The sequence below is a fragment of the Diplotaxodon limnothrissa genome, linkage group LG7 (genome assembly GCF_057381915.1).
Source record: "Diplotaxodon limnothrissa isolate DT_005_m linkage group LG7, D_limnothrissa_male_GT1.1, whole genome shotgun sequence".
Taxonomy (NCBI): Eukaryota; Metazoa; Chordata; class Actinopteri; order Cichliformes; family Cichlidae; genus Diplotaxodon; species Diplotaxodon limnothrissa.
In genome coordinates, this window is record NC_140602.1 from 48,140,190 (window position 1) to 48,154,143 (window position 13,954).

At 40.1% G+C, this 13,954-nt stretch overlaps 1 protein-coding gene across 1 annotated transcript in view; it reads left to right on the forward strand.

Annotated features, from left to right (window-relative positions):
- The window catches only part of rgs3a (regulator of G protein signaling 3a), a 173,135-nt gene that overhangs the window by 12,451 nt on the left and 146,730 nt on the right, over positions 1-13,954 (forward strand). Inside the window, exons 2-5 of the mRNA XM_085359802.1 lie at positions 4,595-4,645; positions 7,538-7,596; positions 7,685-7,779; positions 13,536-13,604. Of these exons, the coding sequence (XP_085215928.1) occupies positions 4,595-4,645; positions 7,538-7,596; positions 7,685-7,779; positions 13,536-13,604 (274 nt within the window). The remainder of the gene's footprint in view (positions 1-4,594; positions 4,646-7,537; positions 7,597-7,684; positions 7,780-13,535; positions 13,605-13,954) is intronic.

Sequence of the window (13,954 nt, forward strand, 5' to 3'; positions counted from 1 at the left end):
CTTATAATAAACCACTTTTTCTCACCCCAATGTGTGAAAAAGGTTCATGGTAATATTACTACAACTGCTGCAGGAGGGAAATAGTTGAGTATAGAGGTGAAAAACATAATTTTAATCATCACAGCATTCATAGTTATGTTTATGTTCATACAGCCACTCCACATATGATGTTTTTGTATGTAACTACATAATAATAACAAAAGTAGAAACTTGTTATGGTGACTAGATGTAACGTTATGTAGAAAGAAAAAATGACATTGAACGTGATGCATGCCTACTGTTAGAGTCTTTATTAATTCTATGTTAAAAGACCTGTTTTGTATCATGCTTTAAGCCCTACAGCTTTAAAGACATTAACTCAAGTCTCGCTTGTTCATCTTAATAAATTCTGTTTATTGGCACTTACTATAATCTACCAATGGTTTTACAGTCCTTTGCTGCAGGCCGTCTCTGCTGTCATCAGCTTCCCAGAAAAGCCTTATAGTGAGGGGACAGCTTCTTTCCACTGTTTTTAGAAGGCGCTGTGGGTGAAAATGGGTTGACAATGTCATATATGTTGTGCCTCTTGTCTTAAACTGCATCCACACAAATTTTACTAATCACAGAAAGGAAGTACACTGTTATGACTCCTGTAGAAGCAGTACACCTGCCTCTTTGAAATCAGATTGTGTTAAGAGTTAAGATGCTCAAAGAGAAAAATGACATTCAGTTATTTCTTGATTTTTTCTTTTTTTCTGGTGGATGTTTTTGATAGATAGGGTGTGTACTTTTTTGTCTATTCTGTCCTACTTGCAATCTGGAGTCAGTTTTAGCATGCAGTGTTGAAAGATGTCTCAGTTCCTTAAATTCATTTGGAGGAGACAGGAGTGAGGAGGCTTGCTGGAGAAGTAATAGAGGATGTGCAGATGTATCCTTTGAGGAAGTGTTTTTGCCTGTGATGCATGAAAGAGGGGTGATGCACAGCTTGAATATACAATGCCAGGAGGAGGACTCTAGAAATAAAAACATCTTTGCATTTATAGGACATTTTATTATTTAAGACACTTTCTGCCCTTCACAGTCTATGTGTGTGATTAAAGATCAGGTATATCTTGTCATATTTTGTTAAAAGTAGCCCTAAATACACTCACCAGTCACTTTATTAGGTACACCTTTCTAGTACTGGGTTGGATCCCTTTTTCCTTAAGAACTTTCTAAATTCTCTGTGGCATAGATTCAACGAGTTGCTGGAAACATTCCTCTGAGATTTTGCTCCATATCGACTTGATAGCATCACTCATCTGCTGCACATCTATCATGTGAATCTCCCATATTGGCACATCCCAGGTTCGAAAAGAGATGCTCTTTTGCATACGCTGGTTGTAAATAGTGGTTAATTGAGTTACTTTTTCCTTCCTATCAACGTGAAGCAGTCTGGCCATTCTCCTCTGACCTCTAAAATCAAAAAGATATTTTGAACTGCTCACTTTTTTCTCTCTTTTTTTCGTTCTCTGTAAACCCTAGAGATGGCTGTGTGAGAAAATTCCAGTCAATCAGAAGCTTGTGAAATATTCACACCAATCTACAGTATCTGGCACCAACAGCCATACTACATCAGAATCACTTAAATCCCCTTTCCTCATCATTCTGTTGTGCAGTTTGAACTTCAGCATGTGGTCTTGATCATATTCACATATTAAATTGCTGCCATGTGATTGGCTGATTAGATATCTCCATTAAGAAACATTTGAACCATATGTATCTATCAAAGTGGCCATGACAGTCCATATGTTGTCATGAACACTGTTCGTGTTCAATGCCATCTGATATGATAAAATACTGCAGCAGCTGGCTACAACAAACAGAGGACAGATTGTCCTCTTGACACAATGTGACAGAGTGTGACACAATGTGACACAATGTGCTTGTGTCACATTTTATATTGAACTGACATCAACTTTAAATGTTAGCTTTGTTGCAAGGATGTCTCATTTTTGTTAAATGGCTGTTTCTTGACCACTCTCTCTCCAACACAAGAGATGGAGGCAAGGACATTGAGGATGTACAAAGTGGGAAAAGAGGAGACTGAATATCTATATAAAGAAACAGGAACTTAAATCTTTGCAACCTATGTTCTGTTAACATAATTGTATATACATTTGTTAAAGATGGATCTGGCTTCTGGGTTTGAAAAGCTAAGCCTTGCATTGAAGTCTTTGGCACCCTTACCCTACAACCTCATTCACTTGTTTCAAGTCTTGGTGGATTTCCAACACAAAGTTCATTTGGCTGTCCCCATCTTCACTCACTTCAGTGATGTTTGGGCCAGCTCGTGCAGTGCTCGGTCTTGGGTCACGGTTCCTCACTGCACTTAGAGCTCAATGTTTAGTAGTCTTTCAAAATCCCCGCCAGTCAATCACTAACCCTGGCATCCACCCTCATCACCTCCTGAAAGGCAATTTATTACACCTGTAGCCCTTTCAATCCCACTCCTTTCACATCTTAGTAACCTGATTATTGGGTGGGTGGTATCATGACAAACAGGTGTCAACAACAGCTTTAACCTCCTAAGACCCGAACTCTTCCACGGCATGCATTTTTAATTTCTCTTTGATATTTGGGCATATTGGAGCCCGATGAATGTAAAAACAAAGAATGACCAGATTTTATTTTATTTTTTTTTTACCTTATTTTGTTTTTAAGAAAAATAAGAGCCACATATGAGGATATTGGTTTAAAATTTTGATAGAACAGTAGCAGTATAATGTCCTTGTAAGTGGATATCAAGCCCATGTAGAGCAAAATTGAGTATTTTAGTCTAAATAACCGAAAATGTGATGTCCACATATGTGGACGCCAGGTCCTAGGAGGTTAAAGCAACCAAATATAAACAGTGAAAATGCTCATAGGCTTTATAATGGGACCTTACCAACCAGATGGCTATTATATATATATATATTTATAACTTCTTATACTGTGTATATTCTATGTAATATATTATCTTTACTAAACTCATTTCATTCATTTGATCTGTGTCAAATAGGACAAATATATTGTTCAGGGACTTTAAAAAAGGAAAACACTTGCATCTGTGTTTTATTTATGAGCTATGTTTTTTTTTTTTACTAGAAACAACAAAGTGACATTTACCAAATGTAAAACCAATGAAACCTCACTATTCCTTAGTTATTACACTGATTACATATAATTAGATCGTTCTTTACTGAAATGTTTTCTGGAAAATGACCCATACTTTATTACATAATTCTATGTTATTTTTCTATAACCTCTGACTCCCAGCTGTCAGTGTTCAGACTGTCTTTCTTTGGTCTTATTTTTTTTCTTGCTCATCTGGATTTTTTTGCATATCTCTTTGGTTGAGCTTTTATCAACATTGCCAAATACAGCAGGCGAAGTTTGGTACTTTGGGGCTACTTCATGACCGATTTTATATGAGTCCTGTTCAGACCAGGAAGATATTTCTCACAGTGTTTTCACTTTGTTCTTCCACTGCGGCCACTAGCACGAAACCATGCCAAGTTTAGTGTGGGAACGACAAACATCTCTTGCACCCCAGCTACAGAAGTGCCAGTGGCGTTATCACACAATGAGGCACCCTCATTTTAGCTTCAGACTGTGCTTTTATGAGGAGGATTAATTAAAAATAGCACAAAGGAGATGTTAGCAGTGGCCATGTCAACATGGTTAGCAAACCTCCTAAAGTTGTGGAAACGTACAGGAAAGAAGAGAGAGAGAAAAACCTGTAGACAGAAAGTGTGAGCAAGAAGGAGAAAAAGTGACAGGTCATAGTGGACGATGACAGCCGTACACACAAAGTTTTGGCGACTTTGACTTGATGCTAAAAACTGAAGTGAGAAAAAGTCACAAGTTGCAGCCAGAAATTGCACAAACACACACACTCACAAATGCTATCAGACCCTAGAGGCTGTTTAATCTTTACCAGGTATTATACTTGCAAAGTTTAACAAACAAACAAAAAAAGGTCAGTGTGGTATTTCATTATGACGATTTCAACAGACTGATGAGATCCTTAAAACAAACTTTAGATGTCTGTCAAAGTTATATATCAGATACAAAGCAGTTAAAAATATGAAAATATACTTATCAGTTTTTCTGAGCGCTAAATGAAAAAGCTGATACTCTTCTCACATCTGTGACACATCGATCCACACCCAGGAAATTCTTAACTTACTGCCTGACGTCTTATATTCAGTGGTAGACCATTTTTTTTGACATAATAAGAGGTGTGAAGGTACAAGCATTTGCATATGCGCTGAGCATCCAATTCCTCGGATTAATATCTCATTATGGGAGCTACTGATAGACGGTGAGAACTACAGATTAAAACTAATAAAAATGAAAAATAGCTCAAAATGTTGAATAGTGAGTTTTGTAAGGCTGTATGGCAGTCAGCAGTTATGGTACAAGTCTGTTTAACAACTGCAGCAAGACTGCTGCCAAAAGTGGTCCATCACATAATGCTAAGCTATGCTTTAAAATATAGCAAGTTGCTGAACTGTTCCTTAATATAAAATATAATACCTGAGGGTGATCTGTCAGCTTTTTATAATATTCTTTCTCTTATTTTCCATAGGTCAGCTCAAGCTTTCAGTCATCCCACAGAATGAAGTGCTTGTTGTCAGTGGTGAGTCCTGTTATAGGTCGTTCATGTTCCCTTTGTTTATTTCTGTGAAAGCAGAACCTCAATGTGAAAATAAATAAATAAACTTTGTCAAGAAAACAGAATAGCAGAATGCTCAATCAGTGCCCTGGTTTCAACATTTCATTTTTATTGTTTTCATTTTGCTATAGAGCTGTAAAACAATGCATTCCTGCTTGGGAATGGTCAAATATTGATAAAATGATATTGAAAATATTGAAAGGCAACCTTAGTCTGATAGCAGAACAATCTATTTAAATTGTTTCTTAATATAAAACATAATTCAATTTTCAATTCAATTCAATTTTATTTATATATAGCGCCAAATCACAACAAAAGTCACCTCAATGCGCCTTATAGGTACAGAGAAAAACCCAACAATCATATGACCCCCTATGAGCGAGCACTTTGGCGACAGTGGGAAGGAAAAACTCCCTTTTAACAGGAAGAAACCTCCGGCAGAACCAGGCTCAGGGAGGGGCGGGGCCATCTGCTGCGACCGGATAATCATTATGCACGATCTGTCAACATGCACATGGACATGAATGGTCATGTTTTTTGTGACAGTCAACACGACTTTATAAATATTTCAACAGGAAATACCGCATAGCTTTTAATGTGTAAATTTATTAAACTTATTTTAAATTGCAAATGTTAATAATAATATAATTATAAAGTCTATGACATGCATGAGTTGAGCTTGGGTCTCTGATGTGAGTAGCTAAATGACTCTTTGTAGCTGTCCAAATGTGTATTTTTGCACCCTTTAAAAGTGGGAAGTGATAATGAGATGGACAAAAAATTGTGTTCAAGGACACCGAAATAGTATTTGTGTTAGTAGATCAGAGATAGTGGCTGTTTCAGGAGCTGTGACACTGCCTTGAATTTGCATCACATAAATGTTAAATGGCACCGTGCACCACTCAAATTACGATGGGCGACAGTCTGTGCCTGGGTTGGTGGGTACATTAATCCACAGAAGGGAAGTTGTTTATTTTGGAGTCATACCAACCAAACCGCAAGCAGCCTTCCAGACATATTTTGCATCCCTGTTATGTCTCTATGTCATCTATATTTGGTCATGCAGTATAGGATTGAGACTTGATATGATCTTTTGGTTTTGCACTGCACGAATAAAGTGTTGCTTAAGAAGAGTTGAAGGTCACCAAAAAATGTTACTACATGCACCCAGATGCAGGCCACTTTAGATTTATTAGATTTATACTAAATATATTTAGTGTTTTATAGATTTGTCTTATTTTTATTATTATTATATTACTTAACCAGTTTTAGATCGGAGCACCAGGACCGCCAGCTCTGACTGGTACCTGATCCACAGACCACTGAACAATATAGACCCCATGGGTTAAGGTTCAGCCACCAACTGTACTACCCAGCCTGACTCCAGAGTCGGACCCAATTAACCATGCCCCAGGCGTGGTACGCTGGACCTGTGATTTATTATGTTGCATAGAGGTTGCCTGAATCACTTTTTGTCTGGCCCCTCACCCAGGATTTGCATGGGTGAGGCAGATTACTCCTGACAACTTAGTTCCCAGGATCACTGGAGCGCACAAACACCTCAACCTTGATAAGGTGGCGATTCGAGATCTGTTGTGATGAAGAGAGAGTTGAGCTGAATTTACCGTCAGTCTACATTCCTACCCTTACCCATGGTCACAAGCTGTGGGTAGTGACCGAAAGAACAAGGTTGTGGATACAAGCAGCAGAAATACGATTCCTTCGAAGGCTTGCTGGGCTCTCCCTTAGAGATAGGGTTCCTCACTCTATCTCTAAGGTGAGGAGCTTGGTCATTCGAGAGGGAGCTTTAATGTTGCTCCTCAACATTAAAAGGAGCTGGTTGGGGTGTTTCGGGCATCTGACTGTGCCCCTTGGACGGCTCCCAGGTAATATATTCTGGGCATGTCCTACCAGGAGAAAGCCCCAGGGCAGACCCAGGACCTTGATGAGCTGGAAGAGGTGACCAGGATGAGGGAAGTCTGGGCTTCTCTGCTCAAGCTGCTGCCTCTGCAACCTGAACCTGTGCAAGGTTTAGAAAATGGATGGAAAGATGTACTGTCTTAAATTTTTAAGTCATTGACTCATAATGTTTACTTTAGTACAAGTCATTGTTCTTATCAACAAAATACCCATTCATTTACAACACAATGGCTGCTCATTTAACATTTCTTTGTTGGAAGTTTTAACCTGTTCTTCACACGCCATGACATGATATTACTTGATATGACTAGTAATATAACTAGCAAAAAGTGTACACTTTTAGATTATATGATGACTACAGGTAAATCCTGAGTTTGAGCCACAGAGAAGCTACTTTTTTTAGCCAGGCAAACACACAAGAATGAATTCTGATTTAGTGTTGTACCACGACAATAAAATGCCTTTACTGGAAATGGTAAGGTCTGAGAACAGTTCATTAAAGTCTGATTTACTCACAGGAATTGCAGCTGTTTCTAGAAAGCATGCTGATTTCCTTTTTCAGTTCTCAGCCACTGGAAATACTTTATGGTTTCCTGCAAATCATTTTCACAGCTTGTTATTTCACACGTCAGACAGCCTCTTATTCGTTTTTCACATGCTCCAATGAGAAGCAAAAACTCGGGGGTGAGTTAATAGGAATCCGACAAGCTAAACATGGCAGCCCTTTGTTATTTAGAAAGAAAAAAAGAGCTTGCCTGGTACATATGCTTTTATATTTTCTACCCTGTGGTGCAGAAGTACACGCACACACGTGCTAAATGTGAACAAACCTTTTTTTTGTACATTTTTGGAACATGAACAGAGCATTGATGTTCTTTATTAATGTGACCAGAAAGTCATTAAAATGTATTATGTGGTATTTGTACTTATTCACAGTTTTGGAGGCGAGAGACGTGCTGAATGAGAGCCAGGAGCCATGTGACTCTTATGTTAAGGTATGTGCTACAGAACAGAATGATGAAAAAAGCCATTGTGGAAACTCTAAGACAGTAGTTAGTACTGTTTTTTTCCTCTTCTCCTCAGGTTGGCTTGTTTCCAGATTCTGATCCCTTAGAAAGACAGAAGACTCAGATGGTCCCCCGCTGTAGGAACCCCATCTTCTTACGAACCTTTTACTTGTAAGACTTTATCCAGTTGCTCATCTTGCATCATTTGCATTAATGTGATAAGCTGCAGTCTCTGTTGATGTTGCCCTGACAGTGACTAGGGCTGTGCCATATCATACTGTTTGTATTAATACTGTTATAAACATTCATGCCGGTATTAAGTGTCATACTGTAATCGAAATATTTACAAAAAATGTAGCATATGTTATTGTTGTTTCATGTTATTGTTGTTTCATGTTATTGGTGTTTCATGTCATTGTGCGCAAATTTACAAGTAATGCATTTCACTGAGACATATACTATATGCAGTGTTGGGTAAGTTACTTTAAATTAGTAACTCAGTTACATTACTAGTTCTATCAAACGTAACTCAGTTACTTCAAGTTACTCGTTACTTTCAGAGTAACTAGTTACTAGGGAAAGTAACTTTGGTTTTACTCAGAATTCTTTTGTTAATGTGTTGCTTCCATAACTGGATACCCAGCAAGATTGCCAGTATTCTAGCTTGCTTACTTGCCACAAGTGCACTGTGCCACCTACCAATAGAAAGGAAAAAATAATGTGCACATTTCCACGAGAGAAATCCCATGCCTGATTCTATCCTAGCCTGCTTTTTACATCCAACACAAAAACTGCAGTCGTGGTGCTTTCGATTGTACTCAGAACTCGGAAATTCGACCTTCTGAATGGGAAGATGTAGGTAACACCAGACTGCAGCTGAGCTGCATACAGAGCTGGACTGGGACAAAAAAATCGTCCCGGGCATTTTGACTAGAGACCGGCCCACCATTATAGGAAAAATCATAAAGCCTTTGAATGAAAATAAACGCTGTTGTGACTGTGATGTACACTGTTCTGATGGTATATATGCATCAATCTATCAATTGTTTGTTGTAAGACTCAGATAATTATTTTTTTAAAAGTGAGACATTTTAAATGAGAATAAGAAAGTACACTGAACAAAAATATAAACGCAACACTTTTGTTTTTGCTCCCATTCCCCATGGGATGGACGTAAAGACCTAAAATTCATTCCAGATACACAATATAACCATCCCTCCCAAACAGTGGTCACAAATCAGTCCAAATGTGTGGTAGTGGGCACATCTGCTATATTGAGATAATCCATCCCACCTCACAGGTGTGCCACATCAGGATGCTGATCTGACATCATGAGTAGTGCACAGGTGTACCTCAGACTGCCCACAACAAAAGGCCACCCTGGAATGTGCAGTTTTGACTCACAGCAAAATGCCACAGATGCCACAAGCAATGAGGGAGCGTGCAATTGGCATGCTGACAGCAGGAATGTCAACCAGATCTGTTGCCCGTGCATTGAATGTTCATTTCTCAACCATAAGCCGTCTCCACAGGCGTTTCAGAGAATATGGCAGCACATCCAACCGGCCTCACAACCGCAGACCTCGTGTAACCACACCAGCCCAGGACCTCCACATCCAGCAGGTTCACCTCCAAGATCGTCTGAGACCAGCCACCCAGACAGCTGCTGGAACAATTGGTTTGCACAACCAAACAATTTCTGCACAAACTGTCAGAAACCGTCTCAGGGACGCTCAACTGCATGCCCGTCGTCCTCATCGGGGTCTTGACCTGACTCCAGCTCGTCGCCGTAACAGACTTGTGTGGGCAAATGCTCACATTCGATGGCGTCTGGCACGTTGGAGAGGTGTGCGCTTCACGGATGAATCATGGTTCACATTGTTCAGGGCAGATGGCAGCTGAGAATGTCCCAGTTCTTGCATGGCCAGCATACTCACCGGACATGTCACCCATTGAGCATGTTCGGGATGTGCTTGACCGGCGTATACGACAGCGTGTACCAGTTCCCACGAATATCCAACAACCTCGCACAGCCATTGAAGTGGAGTGGACCAACATTCCACAGGCCACAATTGACAATCTGATAGACTCCATGCGACGATGTGTTGCACTGCATGAGACAAATGGTGGTCACACCAGATACTGACCGGTTCTGGGTCCCCAGACCCCCAATAGCGCAAAAAACTGCACATTCCAGGGTGGCCTTTTGTTGTGGGCAGTCTGAGGTACACCTGTGCACTACTCATGATGTCAGATCAGCATCCTGATGTGGCACACCTGTGAGGTGGGATGGATTATCTCAATATAGCAGATGTGCCCACTACCACACATTTGGACTGATTTGTGACCACTGTTTGGGAGGGATGGTTATATTGTGTATCTGGAATGAATTTTAGGTCTCTACGTCCATCCCATGGGGAATGGGAGCAGTAACAAAGGTGTTGCGTTTATATTTTTGTTCAGTGTATTTCCTTGTGCCCCCCCTTTCCCTTTTAATGCCCTACATGGACCCCAGGCAATACTTTGCTAGACCCGCCCCTGCACAGTTACCAGCTGTCAGGTACCTAAAAAAGGATCCTGGTGTTATTTGTCTCTCAGAAACAGTTCATAACTTCTCTTCAACTCATTCATGTTAACTAAAAGGTAAACCTGTTTCTCCATCACAGGTCTGATGATCCAGTAAGGACATCTCCTGGTTTCATCTTCATGTTTCCCTCTCATCACATAACCAAACCATATCATGACCAGCAGCTTTACAGCTGTGGCTCCAGCAAACATCAGCTGATACTAGAAATTAATATTAAATAAATTCTAACAACAGCTGATCAAGCTTAAAAGTGCTGCTGTTGTTTACCGCGACATCCGCTGGTTTCCTCTTTCTGGCGCAAAGTGGGCGATAAATAAACAAGAGAGAAAAGCTGATCAGCTGATCATTGATCAGTTTCATGATTGAAGTAGAATCAGGAGAGGGAGGGTGAGAGGATGAGAGAAGAAGAGGCTGCTGTGCAGCGTAAACACAGAATAACTCCAGCTTTGTGTCTTTTTCATTGTAGCTGAAGTCCAGGACAAACTGTTCCTTTTCACCTCAATAAGAAACGCGTAATATTTTCTCTGAATACGAGAAATTCTTTTTTTTACAGGACGGTTGGCAAATGGTAAATGGTAAATGGCCTGTATTTATATGGCGCTTTACTAGTCCCTAAGGACCCCAAAGCGCTTTACATATCCAGTCATCCACCCATTCACACACACATTCACACACTGGTGATGGCAAGCTACATTGTAGCCACAGCCACCCTGGGGCGCACTGACAGAGGCGAGGCTGCCGGACACTGGCGCCACCAGGCCCTCTGACCACCACCAGTAGGCAACGGGTGAAGTGTCTTGCCCAAGGACACAATGACCGAGACTGTCCAAGCCGGGGCTCGGACCGGCAACCTTCCGATTACGAAGGCGAACCCCCAACTCTTGAGCCACGATCGCCCCCAACTCTAATAATTAACCTTATGAACAAAATAAAGTTCAACATCAGTAACATAGCACCCACCCAGCTGTATAGAAACTCCGTCATGCTAGCTAGCACGCAGTACGAAAAAGTCAGCATAACGAAAATAAACTCCACCTAAACTTGGTTCATATCTGACCCAGATGGACTGCAGGTTATAACTTCTTACCTGAAGTTCAGTTCACCTGACACTCTCGGACCAGCGGCCGCTTCGGGTCTCTCCTCTTGCCTCCCTTTTCCTTCATCCACCTGCTGGCCTCCATCACTTGCTAATGTTATTGAATCTGTGGAAGCTCCGTGATAGCCACCACACGAAGTAACGAGTAACGAGCCTATCTAAATCCCAGTAACGAGTAACGCGTTCCTGGTTTTGGCATAATAACTAGTTACCGTGCTCGTTACCACAATAATAACGTAGTTACTGTAACGCGTTACTTAATAACGCGTTAGTCCCAACACTGACTATATGTCAGGAGCTGGTATTTTTTGCGGTGTCACCATGGCAACAAAGACAAAAATCATTTAAAATATGTGACAGACGTTATATTTTTTGTAAAAGTTATTCAAGTAGTTTCTTGATGACTGCTCAGTCATCCTGGTAAGGAAATCCCCAAAAGCTGATTCTCTTATTTCCAAACGTTTCTCCCACTGAAAACACTAAATCCAGATGAACAGAATCAACTTTTTGGGATTAATCAAGTAGTGTTTAATGGATAAACCTAATTGCCTAATGACAACCCATTACTTTTTAAATATATATTTTAATGCATAACCCTAAGTAAACAGCATTTGTAATTACCAATGTATTTAAAAATGTTGGGACTGTTGGGACTTATGTTGCTGGTTTGAAAAGTCTGCACCACCCAGTTTTCAGAGGTGGACTTTCTCTTGCTTTTTATTAAGAGCACATGAGAAAAAAGGGAAACAAAATACTGTTTTGAAACTTGTGTTGAGCAACACGTCGAGATACATATGAGATATAATAAACTGTTGTAAGGCTGGGCTGCTTTACATATAAAATAATCAAATGAGATAAAAACATAGGACAAGATGACAGAATTTAAGAACATAAGAAAACCTGAGAAATAAAAGGAAGAAACTTAGTATTGTGGATGTAAAAATCATGGTGAGTTGCTGGTCATTAAAAGGTGTTCCGAATGTACAGATCATGACAAACTGCTCGCCCCTACATGAACTTCTATTATAGGTTGAAAGTATTGGAATCAGTGAAATCGAGCAAAATTTGCAGTGTTGCGCAGCACTAATGCTTACTCTTTCGGATGCACAACAGCTAGACAACCCAAGACATGTCTGAGAGCCAAAGCAGTCAGCACCCCCGTGACCACAGCTAAAAAGGGACCTGTAACAAAGCGCAGTGCTTTGCAAAATATGCAAGGAAACTGTTGGCACTAGAGGTGGAAACCACGCGAGGCAAATTCACACCATTGTGCAGTGGAGATACACAAAGAAGAAATGCTAGCAGCTGGTGATGTGTGATCCAGAATTAAACAAATGACTCAGTGAAGCATCACTGGAGTGCTTGCTAGTTGCATGACATATGAAGAGCAAACGGTGGATGGAAATTACTACTCTTGTTACACTGTGGGAAAGAAGAGCATCAAGCAACTGGTTAAAAAAGTCAAACTTGGCAGGCAGAAAAATTTGTTTTATTATATGAAAATATTGTGCAGCTCATAACGAGTTGCAACGTGAACCTAATTTTCAGTGTTTCTTAAACAGAGACTTAAGCAGGTATTTTATAATTTCACTTAAGATTTCCAGGGAAAATACAGCCTAGGCTACTTTTGTGCTTACATTTGACTTTGCTGTGTACCTACTTTTGCACTACAATGCTAAAGCTTCTGGCACCTTGTGGCAGTCGATTCACATTTTGAATTAGGCAGTCTATCATCAATGGCAGAACCTCATTGGGAAAGAAGAATGAAAAATGCCCTTTCATTTTTGTTGCACTAATAAATACTGCTGCCTGCCAGCTGCAATCGCTGGTAAAATGTACAGTTTTTTATCTTTATTGTCAGAAATATCACTAATGCGGAGTTTCTTGAAAAATTATTGTAATATAACGTCAAGGCTATATTGCCTAACAGCAACTGTATAGACATTTTCAGAATGCAGCTAGCAACACACACACTAATCAGGAGTGCATCTGAAGTCACAGTGGACCCCCCGATTTCTTTTTTTCAGTTCAATCCGCTCGCTCTCCTTTTCCCGTTTGTCTCTTTGCTGTGTTGAAGCAAGATCAGGCCCCAGGATAAGCGGCACATTTTTGGCTCAAGTTGAAATATTTAAAAGACTGATGTGTAAATTGTGTCTCAACATTACCTTTCCTACCATTTGTCTGCATAAACACACTGTCTCAATTTAGAAAGTACTTGACCTAGTTTCCTTTCTTTGTTTTCAGTGTTGTCAGTGAGAGGGGCCTTCATAAGAGACTTCTTTTTACAATGTGGAACTCCAACTCCAAAACAAGGTAACTGCTGGGAAAGTTAACGAAGGTGATGTTGCTGACGATAACGTGACAGTAAAAATTATATAATAATATAGTAATAATAATAATAATATAATAATGCCTTTTTATACTTGTGTTGAAATGTTGCACATTGGTGTTTCTACATCTTTGCAAAGGCACAACACTTCATGTATTATTTTATAATTAATGCTGCTGCCTGCAGTGTGTGTAGTGTTTTTCGTATCTGAGTCTGGCAGAGGGAATGTGTTACTCTCGCCTGCCTGCCTTAGCAGACTTAAGCTGAAACAGTGTCATTGCTGGGGATGGAGGACACATGGTTGAGTGAGTCACAAATTTCGTTGTGCAATGTT